The following is a 12,500-nucleotide window of genomic DNA, read 5'->3' on the forward strand; positions in this document are numbered from 1 at the left end:
TGAAACTAGTCCACCAGGGGTCCTCAACTTAATCCACCAGGTGGTCCTGAACCTAGTCCGCCAAGAATTCCTGAACCTAGTCCACCAGAGGGTCCTGGACCTAGTCCGCCAGGACTGGCCCCTGCCCGTCCCGTCTTACACCCTGGACACGGGTAGTATTTCACAACGATTGGTTACGATTTGGTTGTTTTAAAGGCGCATCACTCTCCGTGTGCAAGGCCACTGCCAGGGTGTTTAATAGCGCTGAACGGTGGGACACAAACAGGCCCGTCCGGGTAGCGGCTGGCCGCGGGCTGCAAGGACCCACTCATCACTCAGCTTGATTCACACTGTGGAGGGAATCTTGTGGAGACCGTCTATGGATGATGGATAGCATGACGGAAAGAACCGGGAGTCTCCGCTTTGCAAAGCCTGCCCCGCTGACTGCTGGGTGGACCTCCTTCCTTCTGGGGATTACTGAGAGACCTTCTTTCAAAAAAAGTAGCCTTTTAAAAAACGATTTGTGCCCAGCCCACGTCCGTAAACAGCCTGGGTTGCGCGGGGAGAAACGTAGGCCCTCGTAACCCCTCTCTAAGGGTCTCCAGATGTCAGACAGGTTTGTGGCGGGGTCATGTTGGAAGTATTTACAAGCTACATGTAAAACAAGTACAGCTGTAGTGTGTCAGTGACGTGGCGTAAAAAGACCGGTGCAACACAATCATCCTCTCTCTCACTCAAACACACACACACACACACACACACACACACACACACACACACACACACACACACACACACACACACACACACACACACACACACACACACACACACACACACACACACACACACACACACACACACACACACACACACAAAGTTGATTTATATCAACGAGTCGTTCCTGCAGTCGTGCAATGGCTTTCCACGTTATATCAACAACCAGATTCATCCCCACGACAGCCTTGAGCATCAACGGAGAATCCAAGCGCGACTTATAATGTAAATTTTTTTATCATTCAAAGTTTTTCTCTGGAACACAAACAGAACAGACGCCTCTAGGGGACAGTCCTCTGGGTCTGAAAGCTACAGTAGCGCGAGATCCGTGAATAGATTTACAATCCAACGCAATGCAAACGTTGTATAAATACGCGCCGGCCAAGAAGGCAGCTACGCCAAGAACCAACGCAGCCAGGGACCTCCTGCAGCTGTCCAGCAACACTCACAGTGCCAACAATCAGTCCCTGATTTGTAGCGTATCAATTTATAATTGGTAACGTATACACTTTACTGCGTTCAATCAAGTCCTGCATCTCCCCCAGACATCGCAGATCAACTGTGGTCACCGGCGTATTCTGGCTCGCCGCGGTTTGACAAGTCCACTCCAATGTTATTTAGAAAAGACGATCAGTGAATCATTTACTGGTAGGAATGTTGATGTTCCCCCACAACGTTCCCAGAACGTCCTCACATTTGTCAATGAAACCAAAAGCACATGTGCTTCAGTCGAGGACCACTCAGACACACCAGAGAATCCCAAAGGAGACCAGAAGTGATGCAACAATAACAACTGTCAGAGTCGCTTACCAGCTTCCGCATAAGACTCAGACTCACTTGTTCAGAGTTCATCTAGACTCGACATAGCCTCCCCCCTTACCCCAAACACCCCTCATACGCACTTATTGTATGTTGTGTGTCCTGGCGCTTAAAAATAGTTCTTGTGTATGGGGAATGGGTTAACCTAGCGATTGTTAATGCTTGACATCCTAACTCGTTGCTTGGGAGTGTAGGACTGCTATACTCCAGTCACTACATCACCCAGGAGCATCCCTCCCCTCGCCCTGCTCAATACCTGATGGTTGGGGTCGGGGTCATAGGTGAGCAGGGTCATCTATCCATATTGGATAAGGATGACATATCTTATAAATATAAGATGAGGGCGAAGGGCGGTTAAACATCCAGCCGGAGATGCCATTGCGCACACACACACACACACACACACACACACACACACACACACACACACACACACACACACACACACACACACACACATACACACACACACACACACACGCGCACACACATACACACACACACACACAAACAGACACACACAGGTCCACACATACACACACGCGCACACACACGCGCACACACATACACACACACACAAACAGACACACACAGGTCCACACATACACACACGCGCACACACACACACACACACACACGCACACACACACACACACACACAAACAGACACACACAGGTCCACACATACACACACGCGCACACACACACACACACACACACACACACACACACACGTGGGGGGGGTTGGGGTGGGCCTGAGGAGTAGAAGTCGGAGGAGCCCCAGGGGGGGGGGGGGGGGGGGGTCACACACACACACCCGGCAGGCAGGCAGGACTCCATTAGCCCCCCAGGGAGAAGGACCCGACCTGCCAGCCTCTGGACCCTCAGAGGGTGCAGCCTGACCTGAACTTCCTGTCCCATCCATACCAAGAGGAAGTGGGTGATGCTTGTTACGCAGGAGGGCTGCGGCGACTGCTAGGCGCTCTACTACGGCCACACACGGTGGTGTCCTTAAGGCAGGGTGGTGTCCTCACCGGACACCATCAGTCACCAACTAGTCATCCGCGCCTGTGCTGAGGTTATCGTGCCTTTGCATTCCCTCTGCTCCTCTCACTCCCTGCTGCATCTTCACAAATGTGTGTCGTTTTGTACTTTGCAGGGACGTGGTTCTTAGTCGTGACGATTACGAATTGTGTGTTTTTTTTAGGCTCACCTTTGTTTTATCGCAAAAAAGTTTGTGTTTTTTTAACCGAGTTTGTACTTACTTCAGTAAATTAGTTGTTTTGTTTTTACAAACTCATCGCTGCCTGCTGCCTCTTCTTTCTCACCGCACTATGATCCACACCTGACCCGGACCGTAACAGATGCTGTCAGGCTCCTTTGAGGAAACACGCCTTGCTGTTGTTTGCTGGCTGATTATTTCTAGAAATGTGCCAGCGGTTGCGGAGGGAAATGCCTAAAGCACTCGTTGTAATTAATGTTTTTTGGATTTTCTGGTCACGTGTGTGTGTGTCTGTGTGTGTGTGTGTTGGTAATTATTCTATCATTCATATAGTTGTTCCCCTTTTTCTGAGACCCATTAGTGGGCATTAGGGGCCAGAACATGGTTTTGTTTTCATGCTTGAAGCTGCATGGACGGTTCTGGATGGATTTTTGATGTTCAGTTAAGCCTTTGCTGGGGGCAGGTGCTGTAATATCTGCTTTGTGTGTTGAGAAGGTCGTAGCACTCACACAAAAAACAAAAGTTGTACTGAAATATCAAGTGAAACAAGTGCTTTGAAAAAAGGATTGTAGCTCTTTCTATAGATAGTGGTATTTCTATATATCTATATCTGTTAAATTTGTGCTTTGATAGACCTAGACGCAACATTAAATATTATCTATGCATTATACGCAACACAAACGCTTTGACACGCACACGCACACGCACACACACACACACACACACACACACACACACACACACACACACACACACACACACACACACACACACACACACACACACACACACACACACACACACACACACACACACAGGTCTCTTACATTATAGCTTGTTGGTGCTTTTAGTATTTATATTGTCTTATAAATTCCATCTATATCAAATTTCTCGCTGCCGTGGTCTTGGTAAATGTTTCATGTTTACCTCACCTCTGTTTTCACTACACATGAAAGCAAACGATAAACAAAAGTTCACTTTGTTAAACTTCCTTGACACTTTTCGAGTTTGGCTACCCAATCCTTAAAGGAACCATTTTGTTTTCAAATATGAAACAATGTTGGAGGACCAAGATTGTTTTCAGTAAACCAAGATGGACAACATTGAAACGATTTATTTATTGATTCATAGTTTCACCCGATGGATTACAGATGTGGAGGTGCACCACACTGGCCATGGATTGTGTTATTGTCGAATGTCCCATTCAATGCTGCGAATAAACAGTTAAGTTAACAAAATAAACCTTACCTGATCATGCAGTGAAAATCACGAATGTCAAGAGAGAGAGAGAGAGAGAGAGAGAGAGAGAGAGAGAGAGAGAGAGAGAGAGAGAGAGAGAGAGAGAGAGAGAGAGAGAGAGAGAGAGAGACAAGTAGGCCAAGCCAAGTAGGAGGTGCAAGGACAGTTCAACATGAAAGACAAACTTTAACCAAGAAAGATGCCAGCAGTCCCTTCACCCTGGAGGTAGGGTATAGAGAGAGTGGGTGGGGGGGAGAAAGACTGCTCTCAGCTATGTGACCTTTGCATGTGGTGGAATGCCCTCTGCTGGATAAGGACGCTGGTCTGTCAGGCCAACAGCCCCTCCTCTCTGCAGCTGTAATCTGATCTCGAATGAGTGAGTTGGGACGTGACAGAAAAGTCGGGGGGAAATGCCATAATGTGATAACCAGACTAATGTGTCCTCTGATTAATCCCAGAGCATGTGCACAGCAGCTCTGATGGATGCTGATGGTGTCTCACTCAGCCTGCAGGCTAATGTATTGACTCCGCCGGGCTGCGTGTGACATGGGACCCCCCCCCCCCCCCCCCCCCTGTTATTGCCTCAGGTGAGCGATGGTCCCCGAGCGAATGATCCACCGCTTCCTGCCAATGTCACCCTTTGGTCTCTCCTTTCTCCTGCGTTCCTTGCCCGACACCACATCAACCCCATCCCCCCCTCCCCCATCACACACTTTCCCTAACCCAAACTGGCCCCACCAGCACGACCCCTACCACAAGCACCACCACCACCACCACCACCACACCCTTTCCTCCCGGTCTCAGTGTGCAAAGTAAAGTGTGTTCCAGGCCTCCCATGGCCCTAGGTGAACCCAAGCCACGGCTGATTTAGTAAAACCACAAAAAAAAACAATCACCCTTTCCTTCTGTCTGCAGTGTCGTTTCCTGGCTGTTTCCACAGGGAGAGAGCCGGTCTCCACATATGCCACCTGGAGCAATGAAAACAAAAATATATATGGTGGTGTTATGAGTTTTTTCTGGAAAGGCCGTAAAATACCTTGAAGCCTGCACAGAAAAATCAGAGAGGGTCTTACAATGCTGAGCACTTTTATGCAGTTATCAAATAAATGTGTTTCCTTGCAAACGCATTTATTGTCGTGGAATACACTTCACAAATCAGTACTATGCATATGGATCACAGCTGTTATTGTAACTCAATGTGTTACGAAAGAATCCACTGAATCGGAAGTCGGGAAAAATGAATGACAATCACCCAGTTCCTTTCAAATGTATCCAGTAGTTTACATTAGCTGTACATATATTCATAAACTTGATGCCACCCGCTTTTGGCTTTCATTCTATGATGAAACGATTCCGGTTATTCTCAGCATCTCAGAGGTAATGTATTATTTAGGCTGTGTTGAAAAGAAACTGTATCCCATCCTTCGAGAGATAAACAGTATTTGCTTCAACAATGTGAGTCATCCAATTTCCTTTTCAGGAAAGTGTCCATTTAACCTTAAAGATTTCAACATTTCCATCACGCTAGTGGGTAGTCCAACTTAATATGAATGATTAGTTTACATAAAACACTTAAGCAGATAATTATGTTCAATTAGCGAGATACTGTAGTTTCATGTAAAAATTAGAGGATAACTGAATTTTATGGCTGTATTTCCACTTCAAAGTCTATCTCCCATGTTTTTGTATTCATAGCAACAAAGATATTCCGTTTTTGCAGAAGCTCTGATCACAGTCTGCTCCGAGCTCAAAGGCACCGTGTTTGATCCTTGAGCAAGATTTCCATCTCCTACCTGCACCTTAATGTCACCTGTCGTGTGAAAGTTGCCTTTCATAAAAGCACCCTTCAGCATCTGCTCAATGATTAAATAGCAATAGTAATATCTTGAAGTCACCCTCCAAGTAACAGGGTTGAATGCAACAGCCTGCATGGAGCAGTCAAAGAGCTGTGCGCTGTTGTGAACGTGATATAGGCCAGATCTTCTGTATCAAAACATCCAAATGCGACATGATCTTAACGCTCCATATATGTGAATAGCAAAGTGAATCCAGACTTGAATCCAAGGCGAGGCTGAGGGTCTCCTCCAAGGGGCCTCGGTCAGGGATTGAGACCAGAGATCCCCGCCGCCGGTCTGGGGGCGGCCCGTATCTGCATCCTGGGCCATCACGGTCAGGACGCTCTTTTATCTGTGCTTCTGATTGGATCTGCTGAGCCAGAGGGTTCAGTCGAGGGTTTTGATGAGGAACGATCGGGAATTGGATTCGGGCAGGGCAGGATTTAACATCAAGCGTGAGTTCTGCGTTATTTATGGTCACACGGAGCGGACTGCGAATGGAAGCAGGCTGTAGGATTTGGACGCCCCTTTTCTGTAAGGCCATTGATTGACAAGGAGAGGGGAGTGAGTTCAGTAGGAGACATCGTTTGATGTCCAGGGAGGCCAGTAGCTATTAGGAGAATGGCTGACGTATAGTTTTCTTTCTTTCTTTATTTCAGGTGGAGAAGAGGACAACATGACAGAGAAGGGGATGAAAAGCTTCTTGGTTGTCTATTGTATCAACCATTCTACGAATCGATTCAGAAGAAACGGAAGAAAAACTTTCAGGAATTACTGTGCTATATTACCAGACTTGGATTGAAACCTACTTTCTGGAACAAAACTTTTGATGGCTTAGTGGGTCATAATACGCCATAACACTCTCTGCCTCCTTGCCTTCTGATCTCATTCCCAAGGCGTTTCTGTCGGTTTTCTATCATCCAATCAGGGGAAATGACGTAGAATTAATGCACTGTGGTTAATGTCATAGTGATACACCTCTCCATAAACCAACCAGGAGACTTTTCTCTACTTCTCTTTGTTCCTGGCCAAATGACAAAGCCCCAAAGTGTTTCTTCTGGCTGAGAACACTTCCCCTTATCTGTTGGTGCGATCATGCGTTAAAATGTTGTTGAGGAGATGAACACATTCTCTGGAGTTATTCTCTGGCCTCGCTGCCAAATGGGTACGAATGAAATTCTGACCCTGTGTCTGGTCTCGATTCGACTAATGGAGTTTAAAAACGTAATCAACTAACAGACTTTGTGTACGCATGCACCTTCACTCTGTCTTTGTCTCGAATGCTCTCCTTTCTCACCCTAACTCCCTTTTACATACACACACACACGCACGCACGCACACACGCACGCACACACACACACACACACACACGCACGCCGTTTCCACGTCCGTAAGCTGGGGCCACATGCTAGACGCTGTGAGTTATAGCCGCTGTCATCTTGTGAGATGTAGTCCACCTCACTGCAACACTCACCCAAAATACCTTGGCACCGCCCTTAACGTTCGATTTATGAGGTCGCTACCACCACCACCATCATCATCATCATCATCATCATCATCATCATCATCATCATCATCATCATCATCATCATCATCATCATCATTATCCTGGACCATATCTGTAGTTAGATGAGGGGGAAAAGAGCATTCAGGATTTATGACCCTAACCTAGCTGTCGGCCATGCGGCTCAGAACCGAACTGTTTAATGTTTTCAAGGCTGTTCGCTTGAATGCTGTTGTTGCACCTTCCATCGATTTGAGTCGAACAGCGTCGCTCATTCCAATCTGTCTTTGTTATTAACACGTTTTTGGTGACGATAAATGTCAACTGCCATATTCAAGTTGCAATACGTCCATTCCATCTCATTGCTTAAAGTTACCTGGGCCTATATGTAATCAAGGCTGATCGATATTGATTTCATTTTCGCTCACATCCTATAACAGATTTATTCTACACATTAAATTGCTGTCAGCCCCTACCTCCCTTTGTTTACAAGAATCTGCCCTCCTAAAACCGTCCCACTCACACCACCCAGCAAGCCGAGCATTGAGCTACACTAGCTGGTTTTAGTTTGGAATGTCTCGCTCTGAGCTATACTTGCTGGTTTTAGTTCGGAGAGCATTCCACCTACTGACTGGTACGGGCTTAATCGTACACATTGTGACTTGGAGGACGGCATGTGAAAATATTTAATAAATGGCTATATACAATAATCCAAATAAATGTCAACGTCAAATACTGTATTTTTAAATATGATGATTGCAAGGTTAAACATAGAGGATTGCATTGAAAAAGCAATATTATCCAAAAGAAACAAACGTAAACAGAGTAGTTGAATAATAATAACAGAATGGCTCATGCTGATAAATTGCACACTAGCCGATACGTGTCAGTGAAAAATGGGCTTCAATGCTTCGGTTGGATTTAGCTATTGATCTCTGGCTAAGGTTCAGTGGAAAAAAATAATGAAATAATATTGGATATTGTCCAGTACCTTTTAGTTTCAAGAAACGCAATTCCTTGGTAGAAAACATGCCAAAGAAAGCGGTGACTCTTTTGGATTACAGATGACATCTGTAATCATTCTTTTTTTTCTCCGTGTTCAGTTTTCTTTAGTCATTTTGAGACAAATAGATCTAGAGGAAAGCTATTTACTGTAGTTGTGTGTTTGTTTGATGGTGTGTGTGTGTGTGTGTGTGTGTGTGTGTGTGTGTGTGTGTGTGTGTGTGTGTGTGTGTGTGTGTGTGTGTGTGTACCAGCTTCCTCCCAAGGGGTGGATTAGCCCTCGGCTATAGGAGGACACACCTCAAGGTGGGGAGGAATTCTTACGTGCGCACACTTTTGTGGAAATGCACACACATTTCCACAAATTCCCCCCTGGCAAATTTTCGTGGAAGGAAAAAGCAAAGTAAAGCATGTTAAAAAAACATTCTTTCCGTCAGAAGTTATGTTATTTATCTGAATAAATAGATGGCTGGTGTAGGTGCTGATTAAAACCAGAGGATAAAACCTAACGATGTAGAAACGGGGGGGAGGATGACTTAGGTCTTTTTAAACAATTAACTTCTTCAAACTCAGTGGAAAATTGTTGTAAGCTCTTGACAATCGAGTGTGTGTGGGTGTGTTTAACTATGTTGGTCAATTAAATGTAGGATTCATTTTGAGAAATTCATATTAAATGTATGAATCATGACGACAGACTGCATATTTAAAAGACTCTTGACCCGTACGTGGAAACATTCTTTACGTAGCTTTTATTGTCTCACATCTTAAAAGTAGGAGTTTCTTCTCAACTTGGGCTTTCCTTATTGTTCATTCTATTGTCTTTCTCACGGAGGTCAAAAGCATTTTTCACTAATAAACAACGATAATGTTCTGCTTTAAATGTCAACGAGAGAAAAAAATCTTTCCAATCGATAATCAATCTTTCTTCAGAGAGTCAGGCAACACATTTATCCTTCATGACCAATTTAAAATCCACAGAGAAAAATAAACCAATTTTGTGTACTTTTGTGTCAAATGTGAGCGATACACATAACATTTCATCAGGTCACGTCCGAGATGGAAGTGTTTCCAAGGGCTCAGCTTCATCCATAAACATCCCAGAGGAACACACAGTTCCCAAAGACCTGTTTACGGCCCACATCAGGAAGCCAGGCGGCGGTCATTCAGATGGACATGTTTGTGCAACAGCAACCCGGTCATCAGGCCCATCTGATAACACACCAAGCTCCCCCACCCTCGCCATACTCCTCCAGAGGCCAAGAAAGTGATCCCCAGTGACAGAAGCTGTCCCAGTTTGTGCGTCAAACTCCCAGTGCCGATGTGTGCTGCTGTTCTGTAAAATAGTGGCAAAAAAAGGAATCGGCTGATGGCATATTCAGTGTTCGAGCCCGTTGTTGGACGAGGAAGGAGTCATGCAGGGAACGGCCGGGGCATTCCGTCAACATATCCACCCCCTTCTGATGGCAAGCGCGAACCCCGCTAGAGCTAGCCACGAAAAACAGCTAGCTCTAGCTGTTAAAAAAAAGCTAGCGCTATGCGTGAGAAGCAACTAGCATTAGCCGTAAAAAACAGCTAGTGCTAGCCGTGGAAAACAGCTTGCGCTAGCCTTGAAAAACAGCTAGCGCTAGCCGTGAGAAGCAGCTAGCGCTAGCCGTGAGAAGCAGCTAGGGCTAGCCATGACAAACAGCTAGGGCTAGCCGTGAAAAACAACAAGCGCTAGCTATAAAAAACAGATAGCCCTAGCCATCAAAAACAGCTAACGCTAGCCGTGAACAACAGCTAGCGCTAGCCATGAAAAACACAGCTAGCGTATCTGTGAATAACAGCCAGTGCTAGCCGTCGAAGACCAGCTAGCGCTAGCAGTGAAATCCAGCTAGCCCCAGCTGGGCCCCATCACAGGCTGCTCTTGTGGGCGCGCAGCGAGGCGGTGTGCGAGAGCACGAAGCTCTCGGTGCACTGCTGGCTGCTGGAGGACGGCGAGCGGCGCGGCGAGCGCTGGAAGCGGCTGCGGCGGCTGAAGTAGCTGCTGGCCGTCCAGGTGCGCTGGCGCTTGCGCAGGTACTCCTTGTAGTTCTTGGTGAGCAGTGTGTAGAGGAAGGGGTTGATGCAGCTGTTGCTGTAGGTCAGGCAGGTGGTCAGGTAGTTGATGTTCCGCTTGGCCGTGTTGGAGATGGCCAGCGAGGGGTGGAATTCGCCCAGCAGCTGCCAGATCCAGAAGGGCAGGAAGCAGGCCCAGAAGAGCAGCACGATGGTGAAGATGAGGTACAGCACCTTGGAGGAGAACATCTGGACGGTTAGCACGGGTTGAGGCTGGTGTTCAGTTGGTTCCCTGGTCAATTGTTTATCTCTATTTTATGCTCGTTCAATTAAATTGCATTCGCAAAGCCCTTAATCACAGGTACAGCCTCAAAGGGCTGAATAGGGTGTATAGTTATGACGCCACCCTGACCTTAGCCCCCCAGAGGGCGAGGGAAAACTCCCTTAGTTAGCAAGGAAGAATTCTTGAGAAGGAAGGAGGAACGCAGAGTGGGGGATCCTTCCTTCTAGGGATGATCAGGAGTGCAATGGGGGCCATAACTGAAGTACATACGTAATTACGTACATACGTACATACGTACATCCATCCATCCATCCATCCATCCATCCATCCATCCATCCATCCATCCATCCATCCATCCATCCATCCATCCATACATACATACATACATACATACATACATATATAAATACGTACGTACGTAAGTACGTATGGGATGATCAGGAGTGCAATGGGGGCCATAACTGAAGTACATACATACATACATACGTACATACATACGTACGTATATACATTCATACATACACACAGGAAAAAATCACCATAAGGAGAGTCCAGGCATTCAGATGTAACTCGTTGCTCATTGGGTCAATGCTGTAGGATCAGTGAAAAAACTTTTCTAAATGTGTAATTCGTAGGGGAAGTTGTAATTTTAATAGTAAACTCATTTTGAGTATCTCTTGGGAGTATATATGTCGTATTACTCATGGTTGGAAAGAATAACTGTGAAGCTTCTGGCTCTTAAAGAACATTGAGGCCCTCCAGGGTTTAATCAGGGAAGTCATTACTCATGCAGAGGCATCCTGTTCACAACTTAGTTACATTATGCCTGCATGATGGAGATATATACATATATATTTATTTATTCTGCAAGCCAATATTTTTGATTCTTATTATATACATTTTTACATTTTAAATGCTATCTGTAAATTGGGTAGCCACTTTAAACCAGTTGGAAGAGGCTCACAACACATGTTTGGCTTGTTCTTCTTGGCTTGAATTATTATTTGTATTAATTATTCACCCGGCAATCTTCTAGCATAGTTTCCCCAGGAAGAGCACATTCAGTGCACACATTTAGGGGATCACATGTGGCCCCACATGTGATCGCCGGAAGGGGAACTTTCTCTGGGAAACATTCCCAGAAAAAGCGGGGTCACTAAACATATCAACAACAATATCCCCTCCATGCCTCAGACTTAGAAGAAGTCACCAGAGAACCGCTCGGTTCTCGAAAGAGAGCCTCCATTCAGAGCTTCACAGCTAAGCTGAGGAGCGCACTGACCTTCTGATTGGGCAGCTTCTTGGTCTGTTTGAAGGTCTCGGTCTGGGAGATCCAATAGGTGCGCGCCAGCCGGATGTAGAGATAGCCAATGATGAGGCCCGGCGCCACGATGCTGGTGCAGAACAGGAAGGAGATGTACGCCTTGTAGGTGATCGGCGCCAGGGTGGGCTGGCACATGGTCTTTGCGCCCACCTTCATCAGCTGGATGCCCACCATCATGGGCAGCGTGAGCACCAGCGAGGCCGCCCACACCAGCAGGGCGATGGCCTTGCGGTAGCTCTTGGAGCGCTTCACCGTGTCCAGGGGCTTGAGCACGGCGAAGTAGCGCTCGGTGCTCATGATGGTCAGCGTGAAGATGCTGGCGTGCATGGTCAGGAAGTCGATGCTGATGAGGATGCGGCAGCCCGCGTCGCCAAAGTGCCAGCCCTGCAGGAAGTGGGTGCAGACCACGAAGGGGATGGTGAGCAGGTAGAGCAGGTCGGCCATGGCCAGGTTGATGATGTAGATGTACATGGAGGCGG

At 46.6% G+C, this 12,500-nt stretch overlaps 1 protein-coding gene across 2 annotated transcripts in view; it reads right to left on the reverse strand.

Moving 5' to 3' along the window:
* Positions 1 to 6,508: 6,508 nt before the first annotated feature.
* LOC132446370 (urotensin-2 receptor) overlaps positions 6,509 to 12,500 on the reverse strand; it is a 9,129-nt gene continuing 3,137 nt past the window's right edge. Inside the window, exons 3-4 of one of the 2 annotated variants that reach the window (XM_060036629.1) lie at positions 11,980 to 12,405; positions 6,509 to 10,648 (exon numbers count right to left, since the gene is read on the reverse strand). In XM_060036629.1, the coding sequence (XP_059892612.1) occupies positions 10,271 to 10,648; positions 11,980 to 12,405 (804 nt within the window). In that variant the 3' untranslated portion in view covers positions 6,509 to 10,270. Of the gene's footprint in view, positions 10,649 to 11,979 lie in introns of both variants that reach the window. The other variant, XM_060036628.1, reaches the window with a different exon arrangement.

The sequence above is a fragment of the Gadus macrocephalus genome, chromosome 18, assembly GCF_031168955.1.
Source record: "Gadus macrocephalus chromosome 18, ASM3116895v1".
In the NCBI taxonomy this organism is placed as follows: Eukaryota; Metazoa; Chordata; class Actinopteri; order Gadiformes; family Gadidae; genus Gadus; species Gadus macrocephalus.